Raw genomic sequence first — 19,916 nt, 5'->3', positions numbered from 1 at the left:
ACAGTTCCCAAGCTATAGGCTGAGAGCCCTAGTGACACCAGACAGATAAGAATAGGGTTGAAATCTTGAGAATATTGGGTTAGAAACTGGTTTAGAAACCCACTGCTCTCTAAGAGGAATTACATGTGTTTGGCAACCACCAGGACAAGAAAGTTGTTTGCAGGGTGCCAAGAAGACCTGTTTTAAGATGACAGTACTGATACAGGCCATGTTTGCCTTCAGAAAATTGTTTTGCTTCTACAGACTTATCCTGATGCAAAGTCCTGTCTTGCAGGACACAGACAGCCCCCAGCCAATTAGAAGAAAATTCCATATCTTCCCAGAACACATCGGGAAAAAGGTACCAATTAGGTGGTGGAAGCAAAGTGGTTATTTTCCTATACATACATACTTTGAAAGGGGCCACATTCTCCTTCAAATTCTAGTCCCTTTGTGTTATTTCAATTGGTCTGAAAAGCAGGGAAAAAAATGATGCCACGCAGAGGTAGCAGGGTATTTGCCCTTTCATGAGATGCTCTAATACAACAACATCAGCTGCTAAAACGGCTGGTTTGACCCCAAGTACAATGTTTGTACTCAGGGTAAAGTTTTGAAATTGAACATTGTGTATTATTTTACCTAGAAATTCCCTAAATGCAAGTTAAACATGCCCAGTACTAACTTACTCAATAGTCATCCTGGCAACTGATTCAAGAGAGTTGTAGCCTGCTGCTGTGAAATTATCCTTATATCTTTCCATCTTAATAGCTTGTAACCATTCGCCTACGGAGCAGAAAGTGGTAAAATCGGGAGTGTTCTGGTCCAGAAGAGGGCTAATTGGTCTATGGAGAAGGAAAAAGGAAAGTAAGTTGCTTCCAAAGAGAGTAAAACATCAGGGAGTATTTAGCAAGGTGAGAGTCAAATGAGTTTTGGGTATTAAAAATGTCAAGAGTAGAAAGTAATAGGCCTTTATACACAGTTTAGATTATTCTGTGAATAGCTCTTGACTACTCTGTAGCTCACAATATATACTTCCTAAGATTATTCACATAAAAGATGAAAGGTCAGAGTGAGCAAAATCAGCCTAATGGACTACTGTTACCAACAGAAAATCAACCTTAATACCTAGCATGACAGCAGCTATGTTGCTGAGTAAAATAAAGATGCTATTCTTTCATGCATCTTAGAAAATATAGTAGTAGCTATTCCCATTTTTCAATTGGATGGGACAAAACAAAGACAAGGGAAGAGCAGAGACACAAAGTTGCTTAAGGTCACACAGCAAATCAGTCAGTAGAAGAATCAGGAGCAGAACACAGGCCAGTTGATTCCCTAGTGCAGTGATCTAGCTAGCAGATCAAAAGATTACCATGATTAAATAATTCACCTGAAAGTTATGAAGAAGCCATTAAAAACTACATCATGAAATACAATGAGATGCAATCACTGAAAGGAGTTAAAAGCCAGAAAATGGAAGATAAAAATCTAGAGTGTAGCATGTCAAGGTACATTGGCCAAGCATGAGTATTGTTAATTACTATTTCTACTGTAGCAGTTTCCTAGGGCAAGGGATGCATCACATAAAACTATAATAGACAATGATCCTTGCCCTCCAGACTTTATGATTTTAAGAAACAAGGAAAACATGGACTAGTGGTGAGAGTGTGGAAAGAGTGATGAGCAAGCCGTAGTTTACTGAGAAATGTGTTAGTTCTGCGATATTTACTTTATTTTGGTTGTTTTATTTTTTTTTTTTTCCTAAGAAAGTCCTTTTTGGCTTTATTTAGCATGGTAAAAAAGAAGGGAAAATGAGGGAAGAGAAGAACAGGGAACAGAAAGAAGGAGGAACTGAAAGACAGATGAAATAAGTGTGAACTGGAACCAGCCACCAAGCAGAACATCCAGAGCCCAGGCATGTGCACCATCATAAGAACACACACTAAAGCTTTTCTTACCTGCTACAGGTTCCCAGTGGGGTTTTCAAGCTGTTTGGATTTCTAATCATTTTGTCCAGAATGCCAACTATCTGCTCAAACTTTGGCCTTTCACCGCGCTCCTTCTGCCAACAATCCAGCATCAGCTGGTGCAGTCCCGCTGGGCAATCCATGGGTGCTGGCAAACGATAGCCTTCTTCGATTGCTTTTATAACCTAGTAGCCAACATAGTTAATCATTTTTCATCAACAGTAATTTAAAGAATGTGTATTGCTACCCAGTTCAAATAGATATGAAAAAATAAAATAAAAACCTAAAAATCAATAAACTGAAATTTGCCATCAGTGTTGCAAAATTATGAGTCTGTTGTTTGGACACTAGCCTTCAGGTTTTCAAATAATTTCCCCAGCTTCATCTTTGGGCTTATTAAGCATATTGTTCTATATGTGCAGAACATAGCTATATTACCTAGACAAGTGAGTTGCAGGGAACAACAATTAAATTCACCAAGGGAGCAACAGATAGATTGATAAATCGAGTTATTTCAGAAAGCATTATTACTTGCCCCAAGGTTTTTATGAAAGAGTGTGTGGTAGAAGCAACAGACTTTTAAATGGATAGATATCTGTGCATGCACATATAAAATACAAGAAGCCTGCAGGTATTATGAAAGGATCCAAGAAAAATGTGTAGCAGATAGAAATTGTTAGGGAAAAAAGTTGTATTCTATGTCTAGCCATGTTATAGTAATGATAAAGCAGCAGAACTGTGCCATGTGAGAGAGAAGAACCTGGGTAAATGCTATTTTAATATATCACAGAAAGTTAGATTTAATAAAAGATGCTGCTAGATGATGATATGATCAAAGGAGAGCATAAATGTCTGAACCAAGAATTACACCCACCCGTTGACTTCCTTAGCCAAGTCCATTTGGATTTAAGTAAAAAATAAAAATGGATAAAGTAAAATCACAGCAAACTGCTGTAAACCTTGAGGGCAGAATAAAAAAGCACATCAGGAAGCAAGGCAGATAAGAAAAGCTAGTGAAAAAGGGCTAAAACACTGTTCATGGGGGATTTCAAGTATACTGACATTGACTGACAGAGCAGCATTAGAATTGCTAAGGAAGGGTGCTTGTTCCTGAAGGGGAGTGCATAGGACTGTCTTGTCCCTCATTTAGTAGAAAAAGCAAGATCATAAGCTGTTCTGGATGTAATTCTGCGAAGCAGATTTGGTATAATAAACAAAGTTGGTGAATATCCAGGTTTGTAGTAAAAATAATAACCTCAAATAGAAAATATTCTGTAGGTTGTGTGAGAAAACGCAAAAGCGGTGGACTGCAAAGTAGAACTGCAGACAATACAGAATGACCTTCAAAAAGCTGGCTGAAATCCAGCCAGGTTTTGTATCAAAACCTTTTGCATAAAAGAAATTTTATGAAAAGAGAAGGCATAGCCCAGTGGTAGGGCACTGACTGCAGGTTTGTGTCACAGAATGTCCTTCTGACCTCAGGGAAGTTGCCTCATCTCCCTAGGCCTCAGCTTTCTCTCTGAACATTTAGAATGACAGTACTGTCCTACAGCTCAAAAATGACTGAGAAATATTCAATTCCTGCAGAAACACTCACACCTTGAAGAATGAGTGCAGTGACCTTTTAGAAACGTTGAAGTTGTCTGTCAGATAGGGTGTGGAGAGAGGTTTTCTGCAGAAGAACAAGGAAATTGGAAGAACAGAACTACATAGGAAAGAAAACATTAGAAGTAAAATGTAAGATCCTTTAGAGCTATATTAAGAGGAAAGAGAAAAGAACAGCTCCTTATGCTTAAAAGTAGTAGTGAAATAAAAGTGAAAAATAAGCTACAGTGCATACAGGACAATTGCTGTGCTGTGAAAAATCGCGCAGAAATTTTTGACCTTCGAAATGACAAAAGGTATTAAGCACTTTGAATGTGCCACATATGATTTACCACAAATGAAGTAGTTGCTTAAGAAGTCAGAAGACAAAGATCACCAATGAGGAATGAAAAAGTAGGTGCCAGCAACAACAATGCAACCACCAAAATATCTAATACCCTTAGAACTGGCAAACTTTCTACATAAGAATCCAAGAATGTAAGGGAGAGTGAAAACATGAATGAAAGGATCAGAAAACGAGTTTTCCCCATTCACTACAATCTGCAGAGAAACCCAAAGTGAAGTGGGAATCAAGATGACATATTGTTTTTGGAAGGCTTTGGCGATACATCAGAATCAGCTTCTCTGATGTATATTTGCAGCAAGATGGGTGAAACGGAAATATGAAACAATGAGTCAGCCAGAGATGGATGGAATTGCTGTGAACATCCAAAGCATTAAAAAATATTCTAAAATATTGATAAATAAAGGACGACAAGTGTCCGCTCTGCTAAGAAAGGAGAAGGTGGGGTTCAAAAAAACCAGTACTCAAAGACAATGAAACAGATCCAGGATTTTTTACTTTTTTTTTAGTAAACAAATCTACAAAGAGAAAACAGCTGGAGTTCTTACTAATAGAATTGATTTATATTATTTACACTTCCCACAATTTGTTTTCGAAATTCTGCTTTTGCTGCAAAAAGAGTAAAAGGGAATACTGTTAAGACTATGCTTTTGTCATAGTCAGGCTATCTGAGGATGTAAAGCAGAATATAAGAGGACCGTGTCTGTTCACTTTAAATACTGGATGCCAAAAAGGAAGTATTGAATATGGGCAACTGGACAATGTAATGTTGTAACTCTGATTATGGTCATATCATAGTAATACGAATTAATGATTATAACAATGGTAAGCAATCCAGAAGTGTAGCCTTGCCCTTTACTGAAGAACTAATCTGCACTCGGGTCAGCAACAAAATGAGAGCAAGAACATCAGCAGTCTAATAGGGGCATGGGGGTTTGAGGGCTACTCTTACTAGCAAGGACTAAGCTGAGGCGAGCCCACTGCTCAGGGAAGTTGGGACAACTCTGTCTATCATCTGTGCTCAGCCTGCTGTGCCTCTGCAGGGCGTTTGTGGGACAAGTGTTCTTTTGGTGCACCCTAGCTCCAGGTCATTGCTAAAAGTAGGGTTTTGCTTGAAAAGAGTTCACAATGCAAATATGTATCTTCCATCAGTCTAAAGCAATGGCTTAAAGGAAGAAGGGCAGAATTAAAGAAATGCCATCTAAAGATCCAAAGTCAGGGAGGCCTGTTATTTAGGAGATCTGGTCTGGTCAATGACTACACCCACATCCACTTTTAGGCAAAATGATACACTTAAAATATATAAAATGAGTGCAAAATTAGAAGGACACATTTAGAATTTTTCATTCCTGTTAAATACTCCAAGTGGTGGTGACTTTGAAGGAGAATAAATAACAAAGCATTAGGGGATTCTAAATTTTTGCATCACAGATTATCTATGGTAGGATGTGTATATGATGTGGGAGGACATGCTTGAAGATCACAGCATACAAGAATATTTGGAATTATTTTACCAAGCAATTGATGCATCTTTTAACCATGTGCTATTGAAGGTTATCATGAAAGATGCTAAAAAGGGATAAAACTGTAAGAAGTGGCAATTAGCTATTTTTTGAAAAAGGCTCAGTCATGTGCTTTACATGCAGTTTTCAACAGAAGGAATACCGTTCAAAATCTAACAAGAAGCAAAAATGTATCAAAATTTCTCCTCTATTTAAAAGTTTTTCCTTATTGTTCCCTGAAAGATAGGTAAAGTTTGCCTTTGAGGCATCTTATATTCCTGTCAGACTTCTTTTATGTTTGAATCTAGTACAGAAGGAAGGTGTCAAAAGAAATGAAACTCTACTGGGTGTCTGGGGAATGTAAATATTTCTCCTTCTCTGCCCCAAGGACTTGTTTGCCCATATTTTGACAGTCCATGAAATCTTTGACACTGAGACCTGTCAAATATTAACAACTTTGCACTGTGCCAAACTGACTCATCATCTACACTTTTATCTTTTTTTTTTAACTTTGATGTTGATCATTCAATCAAAAATTAATATAACAATTAAAAAGCCCACTCAAGCCCCCACCTGAAAAACTTTAAATGAGACTCTTTCTGACATCTCTCACATCTGTATGGCTTTTTCCTGTGTAATTTCTATATTAATAGATACTCCTGTCAGAAATAAAGATTAACACCCATCTGTTCTATTACTGCTGACCTGTTGCTCTGGATCATATTTTATGCAAACAAGGGTACTGTTAAATCATCATAATTAAGTTGAAAAAGCCAAGGTAGGTCATTAACTGCCAGTCAGACTTTTAACAACTTTTTTCAAATGATTAATCATTGCTCTAAGGTCAGAAACCTCAGAATTATTTTTATTGAAAAAAAATTAATTCTTTCCATGCTCAAGCACAGTAAAGTTAAGAGCACATATTACTATTTTTGATGTTTCAGTTTTAATTGATACTTAGGACAAAAACCTACAATATCCATGTGGCAGAAGAAAGACTTTGATTTTGATAAAAAGTGAAAGCTCTGTAACTTTTTCATTTGGTGACAACCATACAGTACTTTGATAAATCTTATTTCTAAACCAGCATTTTATGTATTTATAGTGAAATAGATATGTATGTGTTTACAATGTGTAATTCTTGTTTCACTAACACACACGCACACTCGCAACCAGACAAACCTACATCTTGATTTGACATGTCCCAGTAAGGCCGTTCTCCATAGGACATTACTTCCCACATAACTATTCCGTAACTCCACACATCACTGGCTGATGTAAATTTGCGGTACTGAATGGCCTCTGGAGCTGTCCATCTCACTGGAATTTTTCCGCCCTATGAAAAAAAAAAAGGAAGAAAGTTCTCTTTTCCCCCCACAGAATTTTCATATCATCTTCCATAGAATGCATTTATAATTATTTCCATCAACATCAAAAGCAGCACTTACATGATCTGCTATGTTTGACTGATTGCAGAATTTTCCAAGGTGTCTACGTAAGTTTAGCATCTTAAAACACTTGGAACATAGACACTTAGATACTTGTATAAGCTAAGTTGGATGCATTTCTCTGGAAGTGCTTATCCCTCCACTGATTTTAAAGGGCTGCTTAGATTTCTGATTTACACTAGCCATTTAACTCCTGGCTGGCTGAAGCTAAGTGAGGGGAATCCCAACCTGTGCATATAAATCCAATTGACTTGTCGTATGGCTCCTCTGAAATCTTGGTCTGACATTTTTAAAGCAGGATTACACTTAGAGCCCAATGGAAGGAGTGACAGCTGTGAACACCGGTGTGGTTTCCTGGATCCCTGTGCCTGTTGGAGCAGATTCCAGCGGCCCCTCCTTCCCTCAGCATGAGAAAATAGGTACAGGGAGGCCCCATGGGTGGGAAAGTGGAGCTGGCTCAACAAAAGAATAAAGAGCATACTGTGCCTGATGAATGCGTATTTAAGAAAAGCGTCCCACCCAAAAGCAAGGGAAAATACAGGAGTTGAGCTTTGTCACAGACTAGCCTCAAGCTAGTCAACCCTTTGGTGAGATAAAATCTAGTCTGAAAAATAGTAATAGCCTACAAATATTTTAATTGACTCATAGTAAATTAGATGTTTAAAATTTTTGTGGGTAAAGCTTCCCTATTTGTTCAATCAAAAAAATCATGAGGAATGGAATAATGAACATACTGTGCAAAAGTTTTAGAACTTTATCAAATAAAAATGCATGTTCTTACAAAAATATTATTTCCTAATTAGAGGCAGATTTCTGCAGAGACTGTTCCTTTTGACTGGTTAACATCTTCCAAGGAATTAATGTATTTCTCTTATCCTCTTATCTATACCCTCCAGAAGACACATTTCTTCTTAATAACCACATCTCAAAACTATGAAAACCCATTGATTTATCTTACAGTTGTAGTGTAGACAGCTTCTGGATCATCTTCTATAACTCTGGAAAGGCCAAAGTCTGATACTTTACAAACAAGGTTGCTGTTGACAAGAATATTGCGTGCTGCAAGATCCCTGTGTACATATCCCATATCGGCCAAATATCTCATTCCAGCAGCAATTCCTCTCAACATTCCCACTAGCTGAATGACTGTAAATTGCCCATCATGTTTCTGGAGGGAAGAAAGGAGCAGCAATTCTTGTTAGTATGGCTGAGGAGAGAAATAAGAATTAGTTTTATGACTTTAGCTTTCTATTTATTTACTCCTTCTGTGGCAAAGAAACTCACTTCAAACACACTTTCTTCAGAGATAAAGCAATACATCCAGTTAAGAAATCTGTGAGTAATTAATGTTCTGATAGTAACAAAACTTGCTAACCACTATACATTTTTCACTAACACGTGGCAAGTCTCTTCTAAGAGAGATTATCTAATGAAGATTTCCTAATGTTCCTAGAGCTTGCTGCTATGCTCTCAGAATAATTATTTGTATCAATAAAATAAGAATGATCTTCTTTTTGTAACCCCAGCTATTGATAATTTTCATTCACAGCTTGGAGTTTTTTTTAAAAAAATATATTTTCTGTTCTCTATACAGTGTTTACACATCATCTCACACTGTCTTGCTTACCTGGTAAGGAGTCAGAACTGGAGAGTTCAGAACACACTTAAAAAACACTAAATCGTTCAGAATTTGCATTTATTTTTTCTTTGTTCATCTCTTAAACAGAATCATAGTTCATTTAGGGATTATTTTATGCTGATTTCCACCATGCTGACACAGTAAAATTCTGCTCCCAAAAGGCAGAAGATTGAGCTTCAGGTATCAGTGGTTTTAATTTCAACTGGTGGCTATAATAAAACCCACCATGTATATGCCACGCTAAATCACAGCAATTCCTAGAATGTCCCCACATGATCCTGTCCGATCCTCTCATTTTTGATCTGGTTTTGCTGAAATAACATAGAGAGCTGCTAGTATTTTTCAAAACTCCATTTCAACCTGAAAACCACTTAAATCATATGAATATCATGCATGTATATGTCTCTCTCTCTCTCTCTCTCTCTCTCTCTCTCTCTCTAATATATGCCCAAGTATAAGACATATTTTTAAAAAGTGCCAATATGTAATATATGTCACTTTTATATAAGTTTTCGTTTTGGTACTCACCCTAAGAAATGCATCTAAGGCCCCATTCTCCATGTATTCTATTACAATCATGACTGGTTTCCCTGAAAGAAAAGAAGACAGATATTTGAGAACTGTAAAACAAATGGAGGGCTTTTTTTTGATAAAGCACACGTTATTCCTTTGAAGGACTGAATTATTCAGACATTGAATATTTCTGAGCCCTCCAGCACTGTTAGAGAGCTCTAATTTCTTAAATATCTGCATGGAAAGTGGTCATGATTCACAAAATCGAACCATACAAATCAAAACGTCAGTGTGTTCTCCTAACTCCTGCTGTGTGAACAGGACTCTGGAATAATGACACTTCAGATAATATGAAAGGACATGAGAAACCTTATCTCTCTGCATGGTCTTTGAGGCTAAATGAAACTAGAAAAATAATATGTTTCAAAGTACTTCATCTTTTAATCATGCGTGCATCTAAATTTTTTTCCTCAGGTTGTAGCATAAAGTAAGCATTGTTTTAGTTAGTTACGCATCAGGAGAAAATCCATTAGGAGTGTGCAGTCTGTTTATAATTTGAATCTTTGACCATGGATAAGGCAGAGTAATTTCTGCCATCGTTTTATTATTTGGCTGACAGACTGAGCTGTTGCTTACCTCTGGTAACGACTCCTTCTAAGTGAACCACGTTGGGATGATCAAACTGCCCCATGATGCTTGCTTCACACAGGAAATCTCTCCTCTGCTTTTCAGTGTAGCCAACTTTCAGAGTTTTTATGGCTACTGCAACGTCTCTCTTGCCAGGAAGCTTTAGACGCCCACTACACACTTCACCAAACTCTCCTAAAATGAAGTAGATCAATGCTGAATTACTCTGAACACCAGTACTTTTTTTAGGCCTTGATTCAAATAGCCACCTAAGCGTGTTTTTAAATTTAACATGTTCATATTTGAAATGTATTACTTCGGCATGTGCCTTAAATGAATTGCTGACCCTTATGGAATTAACACTTCAGTTAAGCCAACTGACAGGACTGTTATTTGACTATTTTAAAAGACTTGTTAGTAATTCCTTGCATTTTTTTAAAGATAGAAAATAAAAAATGAAGTGGCTTTCATAAGAAGACACTATTATTGAAATAGTTATACTATTCCTAAGTAAAAATGTCATTCTGCTCTACATGGTTTCCTTGCTATCTTTAGTTCCAATGGGCTTTTTTCTTTCAAAAGGCAGCTCTTGCAGAGCTGCTTTTAATTTAGCATCCTTATGGTGTTAAATGAAGCACTGCATTATTACCTTCAAGCAGGATAATTTACTTTACAGATTATGAAATGAAAGGTGTGACTTATAACAATTTTGTTACATTAAACAAACACAAGCAAATGTTGCAAGTTTGTAAAAGGTTCTAAACTAACAGACAATTAGAACTTGAAGAAGCCTGTGATAAAAAAGACCAAACAGCCAGAAAGAATACAAAGAGAAAGCCCCAACAACCAAATTTGGAAGACAAGTAATTCAAATCTATCAGACAGGAAAGAGGATGGAAGCATGTGAGATGTGGAGCTGAATGGCAATATATCTACCTCACTATTAACGAGATTATGAAAGATTTAAGAATTGTCCCTTGCCTCACAGCTGTGTCAGCAAAGAGCAAAAGTGAGATCTCCCGTTCTGCAGACAGGAAGAAAAATCTCCTTTGTATACATAGAAGAAAAGAGTAGTAACATATCTTACACTGAATAACAGGGAACATCTCTTTAAAAAGAAAGATTAACCGCAAAAATATTTAATAATCTGGTACTTTGCAAATTCATCTGGAGTTTGAGCGATATGGTTCCATGTCCCTCCTCCAAATCAAACCAAGTCAGAAATTTATCTCCTGCATGCCTGTGGAGTGCCTTAACATTAAGCTGTTACGTATACACAGGTATGCAGACACACCTACATCTAAGACATGTTTCAGGATGAGCGCTGAAAAAAATGAACTAGGCAAGACCTGCACAGAGGGTTTGATTAGGGAATCCTTTTGGGAGAAACCTTGTGGGATCAGGACCTAAGTGGACATGCACACTGGCAAGGTGTCTGGCTGTCAGCAAAGATAGTAATGCTTGGAAATTGGGCTGAATGCCTGAAGAGATAGATTTTGGAATGTTCTAATGGATGGGCTGCAAGAAGTCTCGGTTATGACACTGTCAGTATTTGAACACTACTGTTCTCCTATCAGCCCCAAGCAGAGCTTTGGGAAAGAAAAAACCAGTATCTGGGTCTTGGCTTCACAGTTCATCCAGAAGGGTAGAACTTTGACCATGCCTTTGACCATTTCCAACTGACTTGTCTGAGTAAACCTCCACTCAGTTCGGCTCTTTTTACAAATCTTATAGGAGGTGACTGCATACAGAATCAAACTCCTGTCCCTCACATTCTATGCTAGCTGAACCAAGGTTAGCTCAAACCAACTCCATATACCTCTGTTAATATCATGCTGCACCTAAGCTAACTGACCACACACACAAGTGTTCCTGCCTGCACAGTATCCTCAACCATCCTTGGGCACTGGGCTAAGTAAGCCACGAGGTATAGCTGTTACATACACAGCCACATGCCCCTAGCTTGATGCCTTAACCTCCCTCCTGCACTTCATTAGCAACACGCATGACTATTAATGAATTCATCACTCACCTCACTCACAGCTCCTAGCCACAAGCACTTACTAAAGGATAACAATTTTCTCTAGCAGTACTTTCCAAAATTGTTTCATTTCATGCCGAAAACAAGACATGAGTGTAGGAGTGCGTCTGTGTGTCTGTGATATTTCAGAGCCAGGTAATTAGGATACTTGGCACAGGAGACACTAAGGCTTAACTCCTTTCCAGGTCTGTGTGATCTGATTTTGATTGATTTCCAAAGGCAGATCACACACACTCGGGCAAACCAGAAACTTGAACTTGTATGTTATGCACTTCAGGACAGGATGCTAGCCAATAAACTACTTTTATTCCCAAGAAAATAGTATATTCTGCTGAAATGATGCCCAAAAATAAACTGGCAAATATGGCAACAAGAGAGGGAATACTGCACAGCCGCACAGCCACTAGCTCAGCATGTCAACAAAGCAGAGGCTAAAACAAAGGATATGTGGTATGAACAACTAAACATAGTGGACACAATATTCTGTATCTGACAGGTGGCCGCAGCGGGATGGTAATGAAAATGTTGGCAAGGAAAGCACATATCCCTCATGCAAATTGAGCACAAGCATACTTGCACCCTGTTTGTGTCTGAGAGACGTGGCACTACTCAATAGTTGATGTGGCCAGCATTGCTGATGCATATTGAGATTGCTAAGTGGCTTTTCTGGTGCTGTCACTAGCAGAAATTCCATATTCTTTTTTGATGTATGAGTTTCAGGTGCTGTTTTGGGTCTGTTTGCTTCTGTTGTTCCTGGACTGCATTTCATCTCACTCCTGTTTGTTATTTACATCAACAGGTAAAAGCCATAGCTAAATAGCATACACAATATGCTTTCACCACTGCACTCCTAATTAACTTTCTTCAAAATGACCACTGACAAACGTTAGTTATTTTTGCTAACAGTTCTACTCATTAAAATCAAGAATAAATTCATCTGCAGTCAAGAAAATTAACATTCTGGATTTTGTCATAACAGTGAAAATGCATTTTAAACTGTATACTCTGCAGCTCAAGTGTTTTCAGCATTTTTCTCAGAAGGCATTACCAAAATCCAACTGAATATATCTTTGTGCTCTGAAACTGTTGCTATGCTGGTAGCTTTTTAACTCAAAGCAAAAGATAAAGCTCAGCAATTTTTCTATGCTAATCTTGCATATTGCGTATTTATTAGAAGAGATGCTGCCATTCCAGCATCACAAAAATTACTAGTTAGGAAGGGCTGGATTCTTATGCTCTTACTCATCGAAGGAATAATTTGCTCAGCAGTGTGGTTAATTTCAATGCTACTATTCCTTGATTAAGACATGACTCAACATGACTGAGGTTACTTTAAAAAGGCATTGTGAATTCTAAGTGTAAAGATTGTTTTACAGGTAAAATAACTTATTCAAGAGATATTTCTTCTTCTGTTTTTAAATAATACCGCAACATGTAATTTACTGCACCAAACTACAGGGTGATTTTAGAAGTATTCTACTAATACTTATATAAAACAACAGGAAAGCAAAAGAACATTTCCTCCAGGAATCTGAAGTATTTGATATTTTTCTTACTCATGGAAACTTAATTTCACTACATGGAATAGTGCAATAAAAATGTCACATATCTTATTAATGCAAACAAATGAAACTGCCTTTTTAGAGCATGAACACCATGGCTTAAGTAGGTGGTAGACAGGTTCAAGAGAAAAAAAAGCAATGTAGTGCTGGTGCAATTACAATCAGTCATAAGAAGTTAAACAATAACTTTTTGTATTCATAAAATATCAAAAAGAAAAATGGTAGAAGAAAAAACAGCCTTAGGGAAGATTTTGTTACACAGAAACAAGACCTTCCTACTCTCTATTTAAGATTTGGTACTGCAGCCAGTTTTCCTTACTCACACGACCAAAGCTGAAGAGGTCAAAAAGCCCCCTTGCAAAAGGCAAGTGAGCAGAATTTGCACAAATGCCTACTGCCTTTACTGTGACAGTAAATAACAGGCAGCAAGACTGGCCCACTCCCCCAATTCCAATTTTAACAGCAGATACATGATTAAAAACCCGTAAGCTTTCAATGTCAAGCAAGACTTTTAATTTACTCATTTATTTGGTTTTTTTTAGTTTTTGTTGGGCTTTTCCCCTATTTGTTTTTACATTTTAGAAGCGAGTGCAGCTTCATCGCTCTTAACCACTCTGGCAAATGCAGAAAGTTCTTCTATACCTGAGGTATAATTATTTGCCTGTCATTATGATGTATGAGTTTCGATCCCGGCTAAATGGAACAGTTGAATCAGGAAGCCACGGCAGCCTTACCTGCGCCAATCACACGCTCAATTTTAATACAAGAGGCATCTAGCTCCTTGGCGAATTGATGGACAGCTCTATTTGGGTCCTCGTAGGTTTCAGGGTCAATGTAGGTTTTGGTGCCTGGAAATTTAACTGTAATGATGTAAGAAAGCATGACTGTGATGAAGCAAAAGCACTTATTGTGCAGTCAGCCCAGGAATTTCATTATGCAGAGTGCTCCTTGGAAGAGTGAACCTGTTTCCATGCTGCCTGAGTCAGAGCCGCTCTGAGAGGCAACCTTAGTTTTAGGCATCATCTGCAAGCATGCTGACACAAGTACACACAATTCCGTCTCTAAAAAATGACTAACATTAGCATTTGCATCTCCTCTTGAACTGAAAGAAGTAATAAATATTAAATAGTGCTTAATGGAATAAAATGCAGGGGTTGAGTGGGAGTAAAAACAAAGCGGGGGAAAGGGTGTAACAACAGCAGAGGAGGTGAAAGTTTCTTTTCTGTGTAAGGACAGCTTATCCTCTTCACCCAGGATGTGTAAACAGCATTTCTTCATGTTACTTCCCTCCTCTAGTGGGATTTGAAAGGCTCCTCCACCCTCTTGAAGTTCCTTAAACTAGTGACTATAATATTGTTTGTAGACAGTGGCAACAGTCAAACTATTCACAGCACTTAGAAATTACATCCTTAGGTGTATTTCTTGCACCGTAATATGAACATGAAAAACACTTGTAGCCAGCTTGTAAAGGCACAGGAAGGGAAAGTGGCCTCTGTGGCACAATTATGTCCTCTCTCAAGCCCCTAAGCGAATAATATGCAGCAACTTGTTTTTTGCTCATTCTTTCTCCATGCTTAGTGCAACTCAGGCAGCATAGTGCTCTGGCCAGCATGCAGTTTTTTCCCTTAGTTTGCTGATGATTCAGGTAAATTAATTTTTGCTCTTCTGGTCAAAGTACAAACTCCCAGTGATAGTAGAGCAACCCTGGAAATCAATTAATCAAGCAATTTTTATGAAATAAATTTGCTCACAAGGATTATACTCTTGAGCTTTAATTAAATCAGTGAATTAAAACTCAATATGAAAATGCAAAAATGTTGCTCTGTTAATTGATATATTGATATACAAGAACAGGATCAAAAGTCAATATAAAACATAAATAATTTACAGTTGCTTTGTCTTATTTTAATTTAACAAAAACTATATTAAATTTGAAAATATATTGAAAAAGAGCTTAGCAATCATGTGTATCTATGTTTTAGATGGTATTAATGACCTAAATCCACAAACCATAAGAAAAAAAAAAACAAAACCTAGAGAAATTGTTTCAGGAATATAATGAATTTATAGCCAGAGAAATTATTTGAAATGTTACCCAAATGTTGTTATCTGTCACATCATGTATTTAAATGGATGTTCTTTTAGTTGTATTGGAAATTTGTATGCTGTAATTTTTTAAAATTATAAATATTTATTTCTTAAAACCAAAAGAGACTGGACAAAATGAGAATTAAGCAGTAGGTTGACCTCCAGTAGTAGTGGTTTAAGGCAAGGAGATGGAGAAGGAGACATCCTCTTGTGTTTGTGATAAAGGGCCTGGTTTGGAAGTAACCTTGTGAATCTCAAGTGGGCCTCTGATGGTTCTTTGTTCAAGCTGTCATAAAACATTTTGACAGGCCAAGGCTATCCTGGCATAGCAACATGAAATAATGCTGGCCTGCATTTGCAGACATTGTTAGATGGAAAAGGGAGGAGGAAACCAAATATAAATCTGAACTGCTTGACTAAACTCCTCCATTGTACTTGTATCTTCAAGTGTAGCACTTGAGGTCACAGAGAGATGAAAGGAACTGAAATGAAATATATGATAGTCCATTAAATGCCCTGCTTTAAAATCTGCTTTAAAAAATGTTTGCTTGTAAGTTTTTGTTCTAAGTAAGTGCTTGTTGTAAGTCACATTTTTGAAAATCCAGTCTGGTACCTCAGCGCAGAAGAATGTTGTCTAGATGTTGTGGAGCAAAAGGCCACTGAACTGGTGTTCACAGCTCTGTGACCAAGCTGGTGACCCCAGCACTGGGTTCCATCTCATTCTGTAAATGGCTATCAAATGAAATTAAATACTACATCTACAATCAACAGACGATGAAAAACTAGTTTAGCAAGAAGTGACTTATATTTGGTGCCATGATTTAAGAAAGACTGTGTATGCTCAATATTCAGACTAATTTGCTAAATACCCAGATTTCTTAAAAGTAAAATGAGGGAAAAGAACACTTATAAAATATCACCAGTTCTGGATCAACTATTAATTATTAAGTAGCAGCTTTCATATTAATTAATTTACACTTTTACTGAAATTAAAAAAACAGTTACCAATAATGGAAACAAAAAAATATTTAGTTAGCGTATCCCTTTTCTTTATACACTGACATACAAGAATACATAGTTGATCTTTTCCTTCAAGGACATAACGGGAATTTTAAAAGTAAAAGCAGTAGCTCTTCTGGAGATGTGAAAAGCTTATAATGCATTATGAGAGGCAAATATCAAATCCATCACTCCCAGAAGAGTAGCATTTAAGTAAAATGAGATTTTTGACAAATTCTTTAAAGTACGCTGCACTGCAAAGTGCATGATAAATAATTCTTATCTTATTATTCTTTTCTACCTTTCTTGCACAGTTTATGAGTTGATTGACTAAAGCTGCAATGATGTCACTACTTAGTTTGACACTCACTGCATTTAAAGAATTTAGGTAGCCACACACCCAAACTTAAGAAATGTGGTCAATTTCCAGCTGATTTTTTCAGGGAAGAAAGGTAAAACCGAACCTTAATCTGATTTTTAGTGGAGCTTTGGCTAGAACGATTCCTTTAAAGAGAAATGCATTGAGAACGTGCTAACAATTTATGACTAGTGGCTACTTAATTTTCCATGTGACATTACTTTCAGATAATAGCTCATGATTTTAACATATATAAAATAAATCCTATTGCTTTCATAAAAAATAGAAAATCTGATGGATTAAAGCTACTACTTCCATTATTGGTAGACAACAAAGACTAATTACAGCACAGCATGACTAAATGGAAGTTGTACTAATATGAGAGTGACCAGGTATGGGAGAAGACTAGAAACCCAGGCATTGTTGTGTGGGAGAACTTATGTTCAGTTTAATTCTGTGATTTTTTTCAATTATGGTTGCTCAAAATAATTTTGCAACATAGTTTACCACACTTCCTGAGTTAATGACTAATTTGAAAAGAAATTAAAACATTCCTCTCTCCTTACATTTTCAATTGTCATCAACCCAAGAAAGATGTGTTTTATTGAGTTTTCTCAGGGTTCTAGTATAAGTTGAGATGGTAGATGTGATTTTAACAAGAGAGGCTTTAGGTACTATTCTTAGCTAGGCAAGTAATTCTAGATCACAGAACAGTAATGAAGTGGTTGACCTTTCTCTTCATATTAAATATTCTATTTTTAAGGCCATTATGTTTTATAAATATTGATGGTACTGTATTCACAGTAGCAGAAAACAGCTTTTGAGCAGAACAGCTTCTTTTTAGGGTGATGCAGTGACTCACACTTTCTTAATCTGAAGTTTGCCTGAGGTAAGGATCAAATAGTCACTTAGGCAAAGGTCTCTTGAATACTGCACCTCAGAGGGATCATTAGGACAATGTGAAACATGTATTCAAAGCAACCAAAAGAAAACAAAAAATGCAGAATGAAAACAACAGTATATCATAGACATGTATAGAAATAAAACCATCTGTGTGAACAATATTGACTTTAATCTGCATTCTTTTTGTGTAGGTTACATTTTTACAGTGTTTTAACTTCCCACTTGCTATTTACATAGCATTTTTGAATTTCCTATGGCATTATCGTTCATGGAGTCTTGGTTTAGTATTGTCTACACTACTGCAATTGGGAATTTTTTAAAGGGGGGGGGGGAAAGCAAAACACTTACAATGAAAGTAAAGTTCTTCATCCCCTTCTTGATCCGCTTTGCTATAGCCACAATGCCTGAAAAGAAAGTAAAACATCAGTTTTACTGGTAAATCATGATTTACTTCTCACATCTAAAGTCCTGACAAAATCAGTTCTGCAGGCTGGAATTTTCAGGCACTGAGCACCTAACTGCTGTAGGCCCTTTGAAATTTTCACCTATAATTCTATTGACAGCAGAGTTTTAAATAAATCATGAACAGTTGCAATCAAAAGGCTTTTGTATCAAATACCAGTTGGGACAGGTCCTAGAAAAAAATTCTAGTTCTGGTGAAAGGCTTCTATAGATAAAACAGAGGATTAAAGAACTTGAAAGTAGAACACTGTTTTACATGAGGTTATTCTTAAACTTACTGCTGTGTCTCTTTTTCTTGAATGTAAAGTCATTTAAAGGCTGATCAGATAAAGTGTCAGACTTCTCCATGTGAGAAAACTGAACAGAAAGGGAGACTTTGAGGAGTACAGGTAAAGAACCTGCTAGGGGTCCCTTTTACAGCACATTTACATAGGACAAAAAGAACATCTTGATATAAGGATCTTGCCAAAGTAAGAGGACAAACCATATAATTGATAATGGGATTTAAATGAAAATTGTTCTTACTAAGAATTATTTCTGTTTCAGTTTTGCAAATTACTATCCCAGGTTCGACTGTGTCTCAAGAGTTCACAAGAGTGGTGTCAGGTGTGCTTATGTCCATCAAAGATGCAATACCTTCGTCCAATGATGAATCCAAACACCATGAAGACCAGGATGATAGTTCCTGCCACAGCAACCACAGCTATGATAATAACAGGATTCTGTTCACTGGAAACAGCTGTGGCTACAAAACAGAGCACAGAGCTGAGATTAGTTAAAAATTAGTCCTTACAAAGGGACTTCAAAAATTTAAGTCAATCATCTTGAATTGTAGACTGTCTCCTGTTGTAGACTGCCTTTGTCTGAAACAATTACACTGATAAAGTTAGTCTAAAGAAGGGCCTCTATTGGAAATTCAGCTAAATGCTGTGTGAGTTAATGACTGTCTACATGGAATAAAAAGAAGCCAAGCTGGAATTTCCTTGGCCAAAGTGGTACAGCCATTAGCTGAAAGCCAGCACCACTAGCATCAGTCGCTTCCATTCCCTACTACTGCTTTGCTGCCTTCTGTTTTGACTCTCTCCTAAAAGGGAAGTCCTGGATATCCCTGTAAGGAGGAATGGTAGGAGAGTAATCCCTAATTCTGCTCCTAGCCTCCCCTCTAAAACTCATTGATATGACTTTGATGGTTTCCAAGGAAATAGTGTCTTTAAGAAAAATGTTTGAGCTGAAACACTATTAACACAGATTTCCTAGGTAGCATATTTCAATCTCTTACTGCTATTAATCATTGTAAATGGCTATTATTACTTACCATTTGTTTCTGTTAGCAACAAAAAGGTGCTTCCACATTAATACAAAATGGAATTCTCCATGCTTCAGAGAATTTACATGCCAAAATATCCACACATTATTGCTCTTTTTTATTCAGATATGCCAATTCTATTAATATATGCAAATATATACATGTCACATTAATGTAAACTGAGGATGTAAATACTTAGCCTGAGAAACCTTGAGGCTTGTTAAATACATTGCTTGCCTGACATCTAATAAGGGTGGCCATGTACTCAGACACATTAAATAAGCACAGCTCTACTGAACTGTGTGGAGCTGTACTGGTTTATAACACTGAGGATCTAAACCAGGAGATGAATAGAGGATGAGACATCAGGGACTGTGGAAGTGAGAGTCGCCTGGAATCACAGAATCACAAGATTATAGAATCATGTAGGTTGGAAAAGACCTCCAAGATCAAGTCCAACCTTTGACCAAACACTACCATATCAACTAAACCATAGCATTAAATGCCACTTACAGTGGCACTTGGAACACCTCCCTGGGTGGCCCATTCCAATGCCTAACCATCAGTTCAGTGACAA

General features: G+C 37.1%; 1 protein-coding gene across 5 annotated transcripts in view; it reads right to left on the bottom strand.

Moving 5' to 3' along the window:
• Positions 1-19,916, bottom strand: part of EPHA7 (EPH receptor A7) — a 162,606-nt gene that overhangs the window by 13,219 nt on the left and 129,471 nt on the right. For 2 of the 5 annotated variants that reach the window (XM_069011128.1, XM_069011130.1), the window contains exons 8-16: positions 18,670-18,778; positions 17,920-17,975; positions 13,958-14,083; positions 9,630-9,815; positions 9,009-9,070; positions 7,800-8,009; positions 6,580-6,729; positions 1,935-2,128; positions 666-821 (exon numbers count right to left, since the gene is read on the bottom strand). In XM_069011128.1, the coding sequence (XP_068867229.1) occupies positions 666-821; positions 1,935-2,128; positions 6,580-6,729; positions 7,800-8,009; positions 9,009-9,070; positions 9,630-9,815; positions 13,958-14,083; positions 17,920-17,975; positions 18,670-18,778 (1,249 nt within the window). The remainder of the gene's footprint in view (positions 1-665; positions 822-1,934; positions 2,129-6,579; positions 6,730-7,799; positions 8,010-9,008; positions 9,071-9,629; positions 9,816-13,957; positions 14,084-17,919; positions 17,976-18,669; positions 18,779-19,916) is intronic. The other 3 variants (XM_069011129.1, XM_069011131.1, XM_069011132.1) reach the window with 2 other exon arrangements.

The sequence above is a fragment of the Aphelocoma coerulescens genome, chromosome 3, assembly GCF_041296385.1.
Source record: "Aphelocoma coerulescens isolate FSJ_1873_10779 chromosome 3, UR_Acoe_1.0, whole genome shotgun sequence".
In the NCBI taxonomy this organism is placed as follows: domain Eukaryota; kingdom Metazoa; phylum Chordata; class Aves; order Passeriformes; family Corvidae; genus Aphelocoma; species Aphelocoma coerulescens.
This window is presented reverse-complemented; position numbering and strand designations above follow the sequence as displayed.